Source organism: Schistocerca cancellata, chromosome 8 (genome assembly GCF_023864275.1).
Source record: "Schistocerca cancellata isolate TAMUIC-IGC-003103 chromosome 8, iqSchCanc2.1, whole genome shotgun sequence".
Taxonomy (NCBI): Eukaryota; Metazoa; Arthropoda; class Insecta; order Orthoptera; family Acrididae; genus Schistocerca; species Schistocerca cancellata.
Window position 1 is genome coordinate 533198272 of NC_064633.1, and position 17256 is coordinate 533215527.

Genomic DNA, 17256 nt, shown 5'->3' on the forward strand with positions numbered 1-17256 from the left:
GAAAAGCCCCTATCATTGATCAGGGCCTTTGAAATATAGTAGATCTTCATATGTTTGACATGGGCTACATTTCTGTGCTTATGTGACATCTGACAAACAATGAATGACACAGTAAGGTCCAAGGTAGCACTTTAGTAACTTTTCCAATAATCCCGCTTTACACGCAGGTGTAAAAATCTATACCAATGTACAGATGGTGTTCTAGCAATGTCGGCCTTCTCCTGGGTCTCCAGGGTTTGTGTGTGACTGAGCAGTCTTTCTTTTTCAGTCTTGATGGTGTAGTGCTTCACACAGTCATCTTGACTATCGTCCAGTTGAACCGGAGGCAGCGTATCCAGTATCGTTTTGGTCTCACGACCACGACAGAGGGATTCCTGTAATGTCTTGGTTCACTGTTCTGTATACGAATGTCACGACAGGCAGTAGTGTATCCCATTCTCTCTGTTAGAAATCACTGTACATCGAAGTACATCTGCCAATGCCTTAGTAGAGAGTTCTGTGAGGCTATCTCTCATTGGGTGGTAAGCAACTGTAATCCTGTGGATGATGTCTCAACATGAAATTATTGGGTACTAGCTCCAACTGGAAAATTTTTCCACACTCTAAGATCGTCACAACAGGTGCTCCATGCTTCAGAATGATGTTTCTACAAGGAATATCGCAATTTCTGGAGCTTTGATCATCGCACAGCGGGTAAGGTAGTCAGTGCAGACTAATAGCCATCATTGATTCTTGTTTGTTGGCCTTGAGAATCTCCCCAAGAGGTAGTTTCCAATCTGGTAGAATGGCACTGTTGCAGATAGAATTGGTATCAACTGCCCGCAAATTACTGTGCCATGCGTTTTCATCACTGGCATTCTTTACATTGGCTCATATGGTATCCATATGTGGTATCCAATGGATTGGAAAAGAGCTAGCCAGTGATTCCGTGTCTGATTCTGCCTGGAGTCATCACAAATCCCAGGTAACCAGATGTCGGAATGTCATGGAAATACTCCACGATAGCTGGCTGTAGATAATCTGGGATTTCTACCCCATTGGATCCCAGTTCCTCTGATACAATGTTCTGTTCATCAATTGGCATTTTTCTTTGTCCGTGCACCCCCCCCCCCCCCCCCTTCAAAACTTCTGTAAGTTTCAGAAATGCTGAATCTTCTCTGTGTTCAGCAGCAATGTCATTTAATGCAATATGAATGAGATTTCATTCACACTACTGTGTTCACCAAAGGATTCCTGGAAAGGCTGTCTGTGCCCTTGTGTTTGCCTCTCCTCTTGTATACCACTGTTTTATACTCTTGATGCCCGTCTTGCCAGTCACCCCTACGGATCTTTCAGGCTAGTCAGCCTGCATGGAGCATGGTGGTCTGTCACAGTGAAGACTTATTTGCCAAATAAATACAGCCATAACTTGCTGATGGCCCAAACTACTACAAGCCACGCCTCCTTGGTTTTCGAGTAGTTCATCTTGGAATTGGAGAGTACTCTGGCAGTATACGTTACCACTTATTCAGCACCTGCCTGAATTTGCGCTAGAACTGCTTAACCACTGGCACCAGTGTTAAGGTCTGTCTCAGCATTCTTGTCATACAATGGTAGGCCTGGAGAATATGTTGGCACCTCCTTAAGGACAATGAAAAAGCTATCTTTTTACCTCATTCCAGGAAAATGTGGCATCTCCTTCCAGAAGTCCTTTATGAGTTGCCAGTAGTACAGCAGATTCTGAGAAAACTTCCCACTTAACAAATGTGTCAAGTTGGGAAATCTGTGACTGCTCTTATTTTTTCTGGATCAGGACAGTCTCCATTGTCATTCACTAGATGCCCCAATATTTTTATTTCTTGGTCACAGAAGAGGCAGTTTTATGGATTTAGGCTGAAGCCTATTCAGGCTGAACATGGCCGTCACATAGCTTAGGTGTTTTTCACATGTTTTACAAAAAAGTCATCTATCATAGGTTCAAAGGTGGCTGCATCATTACACAGTCCAAACAGCTTAAATTTTAACCATCTTGTCAGCCCCATCAAGCTTGGTTTGCCAGCAACCTGTCTGCATGTCCATAGTTGAGAAATACATTTCTCCTTTCAAGCAGCCTATGATGTCATTAAAATGTGGCTATGGGTAGATACCTTCTCTCATGATAATAGTCAATGCAAAAATACCATGTGTCAACCTCCCCATTCATAAGACCATAAGAGGGGGAACAAGCACTCCCTGAAGGTTCAATGAAGTCATTTCGCAACACCTTCCCCACTTCCTTCCAGATTACCAATGATTCAGCCAACGATGCCCTATGTTATGGCTGGCTAATCACTTGATGAGCTCCAGTGTTGATACAATGTTTTACCACGGGTCACTTGGTCTGTATTTTCTCCACCCCAGATTTGGAATCATCCTAAACGGTGTAGAATGGCTAACACTAACTGCCACTGTTCCTTGGCCAGGCCAGATCCTGTTCGCCAGTCTGATAGCAGCTTCTTCCCCTGTACTGTCTGTAGTGGTAGCAGAACATGATTTTTGTCGCTGATTCTAAGTTGTCCTTCCTGGAATGGTTTGAATGTTCCAATGCATATACCTTTAGGGATGGGTTGTGGCTTCTCTTGACGATTGGTGAGGCAAAGTTCTCCTTGACCACATACAATAGTTATGATGGTTGCTAGCAAGCAGATTTCTTTCGCGAGTCTGAGTAGCTTTTTGCAGTCAACAAAGTCTTCACAGTTTAGCTGAGCATCTGGACTGATGGCTGGAACTCTGCTCACTGATGACAGAAGGGATAACATCTTCAACAGCGAACAACTGCACAGAACACCCTTGTTAAGTGCACTTGTTGGAAAAGTTTCATCAATCTGGAGCTCTGCCCTTACAGAGTCTACGATTGCTTGCAACATCCCATCCAAGAAAACAACATGACAACATTCTGTTAAAATGACAATTCAAAAGGCTGTGTTCCTTCATTGATAATTATTCTTGCAATACATATTCCTGTTTGCGACCTTCAGCACAGTAATTTTTGTATCACAAAACATTGTCACTTTGGCTAGCAACATGCATTAGATGAGGCTGTACCAGCTCACGAACTCCATGATGAGCTGTGGAGTGCTTCATGCTCCGCGAAGTGTTGTCGCTTGCTGTGAATAATCAAAGGGGCCGGTGGCATGTGGCACAGCAAGCCTTTTGATCTGCCTGCCACACCTTACATGATCACCAATGTCATATTCTCCAGCAACTATGACATAGCGACATGCTAGCTCAGGGAAATACGAAGTTAAGGAAATAAATAAGAAACAACTGTTTTAAAATAAATTGCGTAAGTTCATTGGTCATCTGAAAGTGGACTTTTTTTCATGACAAGAGTGGAAATATTGGACATCAAAGCGTTTACAGCATTACTGCGGAGGATGGGCTTCATTTTCCACAGTCGACAGAATCTTCAGTATAGCTGAGTGTCTTGACTGATGGCTGGAACTCGGCTCATTGATGACGGACACGATAATGTCTTCAATGGCAAACAACTGCCCAGAAAAATCTTTGTCAAGTGCACTTGTCAGGAAAGTTGTGTCCTGAAGGAAAGATGGTTCTTGGATTTTATTGCTGAGAAAAGCTGCTCACAAGTATATGAAGATCCAAACATGCACATGATCGTGAGGCATCTTTGTGGAGCTTGGGAAATTTTTTTTTGCTGTAATGAGCGACACCACCGTGACAGATTTAGCGTTTTTTAGTACCTGTCTTTCAGCAAAGTTGAATTTTGCAAACCAATAACTTCCAACTGGAGAGACAATGGCAAATCATTGGGTGAAACCGAGAAGGGAATGCTGAGCTACTTCATTTCCATTTCAAAAATTGCAAGCCCCTAAGTATCTTGTTTCAAAAGATGTGATGAGCGGCCTTATCTTGGCTTAATAATCGTCAAAACTGGTACCTTCAGGTAGTTTTAAAAAAGCCAGACAATTGAAGAATGTTAAAATTCCTTCACCCATCCGCCTCTAAAATAAAAGTAACTTTTCTACAAACACTCTTAGTTGGTCGTGCATGACAACTATTAGCTATTTGGAATGCAATGACGGATTTAAATTATTCAGGTGCATGGTCATGTCAGCTAAGAATGTTGTGTTGATGTCCATTTTAAATCTTTCAGACAATTCATTTCTTCAGCTTTTATTTCCAAGAAGAGACAAGAGTTCCTCACAAATGACAAAGCAAACATCAAGAACTTCTCCCCAACTCAGCCAAAGAACTGTGCTGCGATAAGGTATGTCCATATCCTCTGCTTCCATAGCTTTCAGGAACCCTTTGAACTGGCAGCGATTTACACTGCCACGATGCACCAAATTCATGCACTTGACAACAACTGTAATTACATCACCTAGTTCCACTATTTCAGCACACAGTGCCTCGTGGTGAATGAAATAATGAACAAAATGTCTTTTCCAAATTCATTCTCGAGTTTGTTTTCCAAATGAGAAGCGAAACCTCGATGACTCCTCATCATTTGCGGCACATCCATGGCTACAGAACAGAACTTAGCCCAAGGTAAATTCATGTTGACCACTGATTTACAAACAGCTCCAAAAATATCTAGTCCTGTTGCCATATAATTGAACGATACCACATTCAAGAGTTCCTCAGTACTTGTAGCTCCATATCAAGACCACGCACAAATACTGAAAGTTTAACACTGTCACATGTATCTGTGCTTTTGTCAAGTGTTAGTGAAAATGTAACAAAGCTCACAGTTTGTTTCCTGAGCTATGTTTTTAAGTTCGCTGCAATGTCCAGAATTTGACTAGACATTGTTTGCTTCAAAAGACAAACCCATTCAATGCCTGCAGCTCCCTAGGGAACAAACATTTTGCAATTGCTTCCATGCACAGTTGTATGAGAGAGCCCACAGAAAACTGTTTGCCACTCATCACTATAATGTGAGTCACTTTGTAGCTTGGACCAACTGCTGCTTAAGTTCCGTTCTTCACTGTCACTCACCTGAAAACTACAAATGTGTATCTGTACGTGAACGATGCTGCATATTTCTGTAACTTCTGTCCCAAAAATTCTTTTTTTTAATTTATGTCGTTCGTAAGGTTGGCTATTAGCTCTTTGTGTGCTTTGTCTTCTATATGCTTGTAATGTGCTGCATGAAAACGTGTATAATGATGCTGTATGTTTTACTTCTTAACAGAATGACATATAAGCCAATGTGGACACCCATCCCTCTCAATAAATAGAAATGTATCCTCCAATTGAGGCAGAGGACTTCTGCAACTGACCACAGCTGCCACTGAACAGAGATCGTTGCATTAGCTGTGGCTTAACATAACCAGGGTGCAACTAGTTTGCTTTTCCCACCACACGGGCTCCGAGCTGCTGGAGTGAGGATTCCAGAGCACTTCTCCTCCTTGGGTCATTGTTGGAAGAGCCTGCCTTAGATACCACAAAAAAAGAAGCTTGCGAGTTGACTACAGGCCCGAATAAGTTGGCCATTGATCATAAAGGTGAGGAGATTTCTCGGCATCCTGGAAACTGTACTCCAAGGAGGATTTTCATTTGTGGCAGCCTCACCTCCATAGTTGGTCATCTCGTTAGTTTTCCTAAAATCAGCAGCTAGGTGAGTGGCTGGTACCTCTGAATGGCGATGGGGAATGGCTAGAGTGTGTTGGAGAGTGACCTCTTCCAGCGTACAGTCTTGAGCTTTAGCACACAGGTAGAATATAACTGTCTGCAGTTGACTGTGCAAATAGGACAGCTGTGATGGGTGATGTCTTGCAGTACAATAGTCAGTGAGCACTTGTCTTCTTTCTCTGCAGTAGTGTACACCGTATCTACGGCTTTCACAGTGTCTTCAGCCCTTCAAATGTCTGTTATTCTGTGGGGCATTATGCTTAGTAAAGGAGTTTGTTGAACCTACATTGGTTGGATGCTGGGATGTCTTATTGCCTGATGGGCAGAATAAGTCCAATTTGGCAGAGTTCATTTTTCACGGCATGTTCAACTGGTGGTGGTGGTGGTGGTGGTGGTGGTGGTGGTGGTGGTGGTTGTTAGTGTCAACGCTCTATACATTTCTCCAACATTTTTTATTACCTCCTGATATATAATAGTTAGACATTCCTGGCTATCTATCGCTTCCTCGGCCCAACAATTCTGGCTTTCATAAAAGGTGTACTACTACTCTTACAACCTGGTGTGTGACAGAGGTGAGATCATGATGGTCTTGCATAGGCACTACATTCAGGAGTCAATCATACTTCTTTTCTCAGACTCTTTTCCACTGCATTTCCTCGATTTGCAGGCACTACTTTATGAATTCTTCTGACTCCTTTCACCAAATGTGAAATTTTTTCAGCTTTTGTCATATTTGTACTGACACTGTTGCGAAGGCCGGTAATAATGTGTATGTCTATGAATCTTGTTTCACATGATGTTGGGCCCTCTTCTTCAATCGTTCTGACCAGCATCTCAAAAACACTGGTGGGCTGCTGACTTACAGCTGCTTTGGAATCCATCATCCTCTTGAATATACAGACCTTTAGAATAATGTACTGCTTGTATTCTCATTCCTGTCCATGCAGGCGGTAGCTTTTATTGTACCTAGTAGGAGCCACAGTGATGTGTATATTTTGAGGTACCTGGCACCTCCAAATAACATCATGTCATAGCCTCACTCCAAAACCGAAAGCATGATCTTCAATGAGATACAACACTTGGCATTGAAACACATTTATTATGCAGAATTGAACTCAACTGGATGGAGAATAATGTTATCTATACAAACATTGAATACTCCAATGTATACAAGCAGTACAAACACAACATTTTTTGAGAACCTTCCAGATATGACAAATACTAAGCCACAAATAATTTCTGGTGGTTAGGTTTGAACAGGCAACCCACAGCATGCAAGCAAGCGAAGCTATTTTACTAAACCACACTGTGTGCACCACAGCTCGCTGCAATATGACAGCGGTGGACAGAAAAGAATAGTAGGTGCGACCAAGCTCGTTCTTTGATTGGGTGTTGGTGTGGTAACTGTCCTATAAACAAATGGTAATCACCTAGTTATTCTGATACAGGTGTAATTCCTGTTTCACTTCATTAGAATTGCTAATTGCAGCATTAATAGGTACATCATGGCAGTGGTTACAATTTTAGCAAAAGAAAAATTGGTTTTAATCATTTTACAGCAATAGCCTAAAAAAGTTTCAACAAAAAGTTTATCTGTATTATACAAAGTCTGTCCCACAGGAAAGGTGACTGATGTGAAATAAAATACAAGAGCTTTACTTTAATGGTTTTATTCAAAATAGGGTCCTTCTGAGTCAAAACACACAATTTGGACAATCAAGCCTTTGAAACTGCCTGCAGTACCATGCTCGTAGTCTCCTGGATATCTGAAATCATGCTGAAATGTTTTCCCTTCACCGCTATTTTCAGTTTTGGAAAAGGCCGGAAATCGTGCAGACGAATAAGGAACATGTATAAGCAACATTATACATTTTTGAGCCAAGAAACTGTGTACAATTTTGCTTCTTTGCAGCAGTGTATTGCCATGCAACAACCATGTTTCCTCAATTTTGCTTCTTTGCAGCAGTGTATTGCCATGCAACAACCATGTTTCCTGATTCTGATGTTCAGGTTGAAACCTAACAACTGTCGCCCATAAACAATTTGAAACACCCAAGAAGTAACCTGTATTCACCATTTCCTCTTCTAGTGCAAATTCTTTTTTGATTATTCCTTTTGAATAAAAGAAAACAGAGCAGTGCCTTGACACACCTTTTCTGCAAGCATACTTTTCAAGGTCTCACAGATTCTGACCATTTCCATTCTACATGTACATACACACTCCACACGCTACCATATGTTGTGTAGCAGAGGCTACCCTGAACCACTACTAGCCATTTTCTTCCATGTTCCACTTATAAATACAGCGAGGAAAAAACAAATTTCTATAAGCCTCTATACAAGCCCTATTTTCTCATATTTTATATTTGTGGTCCTTATGTGAAATATACACTGGTGTTGTAGAATCATTCTGCAGTCAGCTTCAAATTCCGGTCCTCTAAATTTTTTCAATAGTGTTCCTCAAAATGAATGTCACCTTCCCTCAAGGGATTCCCATGTGAGTTCCCAAAGCATCTCCTCAATACCTGCGTGCTGACCAAACCTACTGGCAACTAATCTAGCAGCTTACCTCTGAATTGCTTTGATGTCTTCCTTTAATCCGACCTGGTGGGAATCCCAAACACTCTAGCAGTACTGAAGAAAGGTTCGCATTAGTATCCTATATCCAATCCCCTTTACAGATGAATCACACTTTCCTAAAATTCACTCAATAAATCAAATGCAACTATTCGCCTTCCCTACAACAATACTTACATGTTTTTCCATTTCATGTCACTTTGCAATGTCACACCCAGATACTTAATCAAAGTGACTGTGTCGATCAGCACAATAATAATGCTGTACTAAAAAATTACGGTATTGTTTTCCTACTCATCTGCCCAAATTAGCATTTTTCTAAATTTATAGCAAGTTGCCAGTCAACACATCAACTAGAAATTTTGTCTGTCACCTTGTATTGTCTTACAGTCACTAAATGATGACACCATCCAATACAACACAGCACCATCAGCAAACAGTTGTAGATTGCTGCTCACACTGTCAGTCAGATCATGTATGTATCCAGAGAGAGTAAGAGTGGTCCTGTCACATTTCCCTGGAGCCCTCCTGACAGTACCCTCTTTGACGATTACTCACCGTTGAGGACAACATACTTGGTTCTATTCCTTATGAAGTCTTCAAGACACACACATATTTGGGAACTTCATTGACAGTCTGCAGTGGGGCACCATTGTAAATGTTTTTCAGAAATCTAGGAATATGATATTGCAGGATGCCAAGTTGAGATTTGGACAAGCAATGCTTTCTAAAACCGTCCTGATATGTGGACAAAAAAATCTTCCATCTCTAGGAAATTTATTACATTCAAACTATGTTCGAGGATTCTGCAGCACACCAATATTAAGGATATTGGTCTATAATTTTGAGGATCTGTTCTTTTACCTTCCTTATACACAGGAGTCATGTATGCTTTCTTCCAGTTGCTTGAGAGTTTACGCTGGGCAAGAGATTCACAGTAAATGCAAGATACGTAACAGGCCAATGCTGTAGAGTAGTCTGTAAAACCAAATTGGTATTCCAACCAGATCTGGTGACTTATTTGTTTTCAATCCTTTCAGAGCTTCTCTACATCAGGGGTGCATATTACTATGTCCTCCACATGGAAGTCTGTGCAATGGTCAGATGACAGTATGTTTGTATGAATCTCCTGCATGAACGATATCTCAAATGGGAAATTTAAAGCTTCGGCTTTCATTTTGCTATCTTCTATTGCTACACCACCCTTGTCAATGAGTGACTGGATAGAAACATTCGACTCAGTTAGCAATTTTATATAGGACCAGAATCTTCTCGGGTTCGGCGGTAGCCGAGCTTTGGTGCTTTGTAAGTGTCTCACACTAAAAACACCATGTTTCATTACCTGCTATGATGCAAAACATGACATCTGGGTCCCTAGCAACTGATCTTTTCATGTGTCTGGAGTGTTCCACACTCTGATATTTCTGATCGCTGGTGAGTGAGTGGGACAGAAAGCAACAACAGCTCTTCTTGCCAAAATTTTCAGTGAGAACGTAGTGCACAGTTTTTTTAAGGAATTCCAGGAAGCTTCTCAGTTAACCTGGCAGATGCATAACCATCAGTTCATAGAATTTCATGTACTTTTTTAACATCGCTGATGCTCCTGGACATAGACCATCTCCAGTGCTCTCTATACCATCACAAAACCCTGCATACAATTTGAAAATGTTTTTACGACTCTTTCCTTCATACTATACACAGGTTGTATCATTTTGAAAGTGTTTGTGGCACTTTTACACAATTTAAAACAAAGCTTACTGTTCCCATATTGCTCCTTTCACCATCGAAGTTCAAAATATACTGTTAAAGTTTCAGTTATTACAAGCAGACTGATATAAAATCAGCCATTCTGTGGAATGCACTGTGTATTTGAGCACAATTAGTATGCCAATTATCATTTGCATTGATTCTCACATTTTGGATTTGAGAAAGAATTATTTATAGTAAATGATTGCATTATCTTATCAAATATAAAGTTTCAAGTAATGTAAGAAATTTGCTTAAAATGACTTGTGTGTAATTATATGACAAACAGGCAGCACATACTGCAACTGCGCTGTTTGTGGCTTTCATGGCATGTTCTTGTTGCTTGTCTGGTATTTTTGCACATACTGAGACAAAGTGGTATATCAACAGCAAGCATGATAACTACTTCTCTCACAAGGAAGGCCATGGCTTTACTTCTCTGTGGAAAAGGGTTCACACACTTGGATACAAATTCAGCAGCTACATCTTCCTGGCTGATGAATATAAGCAATCTTGTAGAAATATCTAGTTTTTGCAACCAAGTTCAGCCTAATGCACAGGAGACATTTTAAAACATCTCAGCTTTTTGCCAATGATAAATATGCATTGCATAATCACCTTCGGGAGGAAAAAGTAGCACCTCATTCTAAACTATTCAGTTGCATGCACCAAATCTATCTGGTTGCAGTTATATTACATATGTGGAATTTTTTTGTTAATTTTTCAATTCTGATAGAGTCTAGCAAATTGTTTTTTTACTCAGTGAAACCATGGGCTCTTAATGGAATAATAAAAAATTTTGTGCATTCTGATTGAATTGGACTCGTGTCTTCCCCCTTGGGTGTAAAATTTCTCATTCAAAAATCAAAAACATAAAAACATTTGTGTTATAAGAGAGACCATTTTTAACAGACTCCAAGACATATTTTAAGCTACTGACAGTCTGGACATAACAGAGTGCATGAAATTTCCAGTGAAATAATTTTTCCTTACAACACTCAAATTCATAGCATTACTGCCCTTTTCAATGTATGTAATGATGCTGAAAACATGAGGAAATACCCAGTTTCTTTGGGGATAACCTGTTATATTTTCTGCTTATGGCCTCAACAGGATGTGCACTTCACTGGAATTTAGTTCCGCTGTAAAGGAAATCTTAAATTTTAGTTTCCTTCTAAACGAAGACAAATAAAATGTAGTCTCCCTCATCAATAGCAACTGGCACATTGAACTATTATTTCAACACTGCTTGCTTTTCTTCAATGTTCATCAAATGGGGCTCATGTCATAATACTTTAGACTTTCCTGCATTATGTGGAAATGAATAGCAATCATTAAAACTTACTGTTATTGTCATGAATGGTGTAATATTTCAAAATACTACAATTTTGTCATAGTTTTAGTTATTAAATTCAATATATGTGACCTGTGTAAAATGTACTGTTTATTTTGCCCAGGAGAGTGTTTTTCACGTACTGCCACATAATAAAGTACGACATCAGTTGATCAAGAACGATAACATACATACTGCCATGGAGACGTTGTCTTCAACGGCAATACTGCTATGCCAAATGTGATAAATGGCCTGAATTACACTGCAAATACACATGATATGTGCATGTATGACGAATGCACTTTGCTGCTCATTATCCACATTTTTCATGCTTTTATTTAACTTCATACACCACATACATTCCTGTTACTATGACGTGACATTGTCATGCACTCCAAGAACTTGACAGAGCTGCACTTAAGGCATAAAAATCTAGTAAATGCTATGTTGTAAGTCATTGATTCAACCCTGAAGAAAGTGTAATAGGAGGGAAGACACAAATATGGATGTGTTAGCAAATTGTAATATCCAAATATCTTCCATACAATCATCAATTATGTACTGATGGGATAATTACATTACAGCCAATGTCATAAGTAATGGGTGTCAGTCCCAAAAGTAGCGTATTCACATAAACTGTCTCGAGAACGTACCTTATAAAAGTAGGATAAAGAGAGCCCTTATTGGCCATTACTATAAATGTAGTAATTACTAAACTTACACTAGTATGCTAAACTTAAGGTCAAAAGTAACTTTTGCGCAATATAACTCAGTTCGATTAAACTTTGATTATACATAGAAAAACTAAAACAGTATATTGCAGAAGGTAACTGAATGAAATACACAGTGAGATGAATAAAAATGACACTTTTATTTGAAGACAGTTACACTGAAGTCATCAGAGTTTGTGATGGTTCCTTGGACATTATAAAAAGCGGGACATGATTATTAATATGATGTGTGATCACTATGGACTGCAATTAATGCTCTGCAATGTGCTCCCAATCTCTCAAGGCTGGTACGGAGTTTTTGTGGTAGAGAATTTCATTCCTCCATCAGTGAAGGATGCCCATCGATGCATATAGACATGTTGCAATATGTCTCCCCAATGCATCTCACACCTTCTTGATGGGATTTAAATCTTTGACTAACAACTTCTTTTGGAATGAAAGACATTAGTGTAAGTTTATTTTCATTAATTTCGTCATCAGAAGTAAGAATGTAGAACAAAAATTTCCCACCCTTTTGTTTTCCAATGTGGGGAGGTGTGGGACATTCAGAGTTTATTCATATGAACTGCCGAGATTTCATAAGAGAATTGTGCGAAACTATAAGATGTGCAGAAAATGGACACACATCAGTGGGTACAGCATCTCTCCAAGTTTTAACTCACATTACAGGTGCTCAATATGGGAACCATTTGTGAAGCAGCAAACCTCAATATAAGCATACAGTTCACTGACAAGAATTGTCAGGGAAGGTAGGAAAGAAGCCTGTTTTGCATATCTGTCCACTAGGCACCCCACCTGTATGTGTGGACTAGTTCGAAGTAACAATACGAAGAGCACCAGAGCAGAGGGTTAACAATGAAACTTGAGGACAGCACAACCTACAGGTGGCTGTAATTACAAGTATTTTGTAAACCATTAGCAGACTTCCTTTTACCAGTGGGACATGGATACATAGCAATAACATACAACAAATTCCTACAATCTATATTGGGATATCTACGTCCCAATGCCACTCAACAGGTTAAGTCTGAAGCAGGGGAGCGGGAGGTGGGCACACGGAGAGGAGAGAGGGGGAGGGGGGGGGGAGGGAGACACGGACGGACAGCCCCAATCCATTTGCTGAATATCCTCTTGTTCCCAGAGCTCCTCCTTCATCTGCATTGTTTGCTGCAGTCGTGCATTTTCACCCATAAAAATGATGTCAGGGTCAAATTCATACTTGAAAAGATGCATGTCGGAGGGAGTACTGTGTCATGGTAACATTCATTGGTGAATGTACTATGTTCAAACATTTGGAGGTCAGTACGCCCATGGAACATTATGCCTCCCCACAGCATAATACCTAGACTACCAAAACAAACATGATCAACAGTGTTCCTAGATGCATTACATGTTCTCACTTCTTGCCACACAAATGTACAGCCAGCACGGTACAACATGATTGTTTTGGTGGTCCACATGATATGGTGTGGGGGAGGTAAAATATTTCATGGGTGTTCTGATCTTTAAATCTTTGAGAATACTACACACTCATGAGCCAGTGTTATTGTGACACTGTACTCCTTCCTCATGTGTATCTTTCCAGGGGTACATTCAGCCCAGACATCATTATTATGGCTGACAATGCACAACCACATCAAAGAGCGCACACAGTTGGAGCAACTCGCTGTGAAGTGAATGGACTGGCCTATCCTTCCTCCAACTTAAATCCCACTGAGCACATGAGGAATGCATTGGGGAGACACAATGCAGCACATCCACATGCACCAACAACCATCCAGCAGTTGTCAACCATGATAGTGGATGAATGGGATGCCCTACAAGAACTTGTTACTAACCTCATGACTGTCACGGGAGTACATTGAGGAGCGTGATTTGCTGTCTATAGCAATCACATACCCTATTAAAAACCATGTCCTGCTTTTTGTAATGTCCAGGGGACCACCGTGGCTTCAGAGTAATTACTGTCTTTGAATTAAAGTATCACTTCTGTTTTTTTTATTGTGTATTTCTTTCCATTACCTTCTGTACTTTACTTTAGCATTTCTTTTATATGCATCATCCAAGTTTCATTGAGCTATGTTACCTGGCAGTGAAACAAATTGTGCAAAAGTTTACTTTGATCCTTATGTTTTAGGGATGTCATCATTCGCCCTGCAATTCTGGTCCAAATGTGAAACCCTCTAAAATTGGAAGAAATGCTATTCAGAGTCTTACCTTTTCCTTCAGCGGTGTGTGAGGTCCTCTGGATTTCCTCTTTGTGATCTCTTGCTTCTTCACTGTCACTGGAGCCTTTGCTGACCTAGTAGTTGGAGATGATCGTTCTGGTTTTACTTTCTCTTTTTTTTCTTCTCTAGCTGCTTTGCAGGATGCAACCGCACTACATCGCTTTATGTCACTTTCCTTTGGCTTCTCGCTCTTCTCTGCTTTGTCTGAGCTATCTGATTTTTCTTGGTCCTTTGAGCCCGCTTTCTTATTAACCTTCAATGCAGCAATCTTCAATTTGAAGCCACCCTTGAAACAAAAACCAGTTATGTGACAGAGCATGATATTTCAGAGTTGCTTAAAAAATGACTGTGCAAAGTGTCAAAAGAATAAAGAGTGAAGCACAGTGACAGCAAGACTACAATGAATGACATTTAATAACAGGGAATGGGACATAACGAAAATGAGGATGATAATTATGTTATAGTCATCATCTACTTCCAAGGATGTTAAGTAATGTGTTGTGTACTCATGTTAGTTGGCTGGCTCTTTGTTGTTTTGAAAACACAGGTAGAGCATAATTTTCCATCTTTGCAGTAATTCAGATTTGCCATAGCGGTGTTGCCATGTGTCGTGAGATGTATCTTGAGAGAATCTTAGTTAGTTATGTTTACTGTTTATATTCTTTTTGAAGCTTTAACAGGAATTCTTAAAACGCGCTAAGTCTGTAAGTCCATAATATGAGTTGTGTAATGTATGTGATCAAGATTAACATATACAAGTAATCTGTGTTGTGTCGATTCACTTACAGTAGTAGTGTTACAGAATGGGGTGAGTTCATTGGTTATATTTTTCCCTTCCAGTGTAGCGTTTCGTATGTAATAATTTTCTTCTTGTGTTAATTTCCAGTGTAAGTGTTTGCTATGTTTCAGAATGTGTAGGTCAGTTTGGATATTTGTGGAGTGGTGCTTTTAATTCATTAAGTGTTCTACAAAATTGGAGTGTGTGCTTTCACTCTTCAGAGCTCCCGTGTTCTATGTACCTTGTTCAGATGTTCCTGCATGTTTGTCCTGTGTATTGAGGCTGATGGGAGTTGCATGTGAGTTTGTATATTCCTTCATTGCTAAATTTGTCTGGAGTTATTTTGTGTGACCCTAGACATTTTTGTATTGTGTTTATTCTGAATGCTATTAGGATATCTTGGTTTTTTATTATACTTCTAATCCCATGTACTATATTATTATGTGTTGGTGTGTACCATATATTTCTCTTTTGCAAGTTTTGCAGCGGGGTCGGTTACAGGGGTAGGAACCGCTGGGTAGAGAAGGTAGTCTGGGAATATTGTAGGGTTTATCAAGGATGTTACGGAGGTTATGGGGGCGACAAAAGGCAAGTCTGGGTGGTGTGGAGAGAATTTTGTAAAGGGATGATCTCATTTCAAGGGTTGACTTGAGAAAGTCATATCACTGGCGGAGTAATTTGTTGATGTATTCGAGGCCAGGATAATATTGGGTGACAAGGGGGATGCTTCTGTAAGGTCTGGGGGTAGGAACATTGTTGTTGGACGGGGAGGAATGTATTGCTCGGGAGATCTGTTTGTGGACAAGGTCTGCAGGATAGTTGCGGGAGAGGAAAGCACTGGTCAGGTTATTGGTGTAATTGTTGAGGGATTTGTCACTGGAGCAGATACGTTTGCCACAAATACCTAGGCTGTAGGGAAGGGAGCGTTTGATGTGGAATGGATGGCAGCTATCAAAATGAAGGTACTGTTGTTTGTTTGTGGGTTTGATATGGACAGAGGTGTGGATGTGAGCTTCAACAAGATGAAGGTCAACATCCAGGAAGGTGGCTTGGGTTTTGGAGAAGGACCAGGTAAAATTCAGATTCGAAAAGGAGTTGAGGTTATGGAGGAAATTAAGGAGTGTTTCTTCACCATGAGTCCAGACCACAAAGATGTCATCTATAAACCTATACCAGGCCAGGTGAAGCAGTTGTTGGGTCTTCAGGAAAGCCTCCTCCATGCAGCCCATGAAGAGGTTGGCATAGGACGGAGCCATCCTGGTTCCTATGGCTGTTCCCCTGATTTGTTTGTAGGTCTGGACTTCAAAAGTAAAGTAATTATGGGTGAGGATGAAGTTGGTAAGTGTGATAAGGAACGAGGCTTTTGGAAGATCTTTGGGTGGGCGTTGGGAGAGGTAGTGCTCAAGGGCAGAGAGACCATGGGTATGTGGGATGTAGCATCTATGGTGACAAGAAAGGTTTCAGGTGGGAGAGGAGTGGGAATGGATTTGAGGTGTTCTAGGAAGTGGTTTGTGTCTTTGATGCAGGATGGGAGTCTGCGGGTGATAGGTTGTAGGTGTTGGTCTACCAGAGCTGAGATACGTTCTGTTGGGGCTTTGAAGCCTGCAACTCCCATCAGTATCAATACACAGGACAAACATGCAGGAACATCTGAACAAGGTACATAGAACACGGGAGTTGTGAAGAGTGAAAGAACACACTCCAATTTTGTAGAACACTTAATGAATTAAAAGCGCCACCCCACAAATATCTAAACTGACCTACACATTCTGAAACATAGCAAACACTTACACTGGAAATTAACACAAGAAGAAAATTATTACACACGAAAGGCTACACTGGAAGGGAAAAATATAACCAATGAACTCACCCCATTCTGTAACACTACTACTGTAAGTGAATCGACACAACACAGATTATTTGTATATGTTAATCTTGATCACATACATTACACAACTCATATTATGAGCTTACAGACTTAGCGTGTTTTAAGAATTCCTGTTATAGCTTCGAAAAGAATATAAACAGTAAACATAACTAACTAAGATTCTCTCAAGATACATCTCACGACACATGGTAACACCGCTATGGCATATCTGAATTACTGCAAAGATGGAAAATTATGCTCTACCTGTGTTTTCAAAGCAACAAAGAGCCAGCCAACTAACATGGGTACACAACGCATTACTTAACAACCTAGGGCGCACCAAAATTGTATCACAATACTACTGTGAATTTTAATGGTAA

General features: G+C 40.3%; 1 protein-coding gene across 1 annotated transcript in view; it reads right to left on the minus strand.

Moving 5' to 3' along the window:
- LOC126095672 (histone-lysine N-methyltransferase ash1) overlaps positions 1-17256 on the minus strand; it is a 328263-nt gene that overhangs the window by 274174 nt on the left and 36833 nt on the right. Inside the window, exon 6 of the mRNA XM_049910428.1 lies at positions 14221-14517. Coding sequence (XP_049766385.1) covers positions 14221-14517 — 297 coding nt within the window. The remainder of the gene's footprint in view (positions 1-14220; positions 14518-17256) is intronic.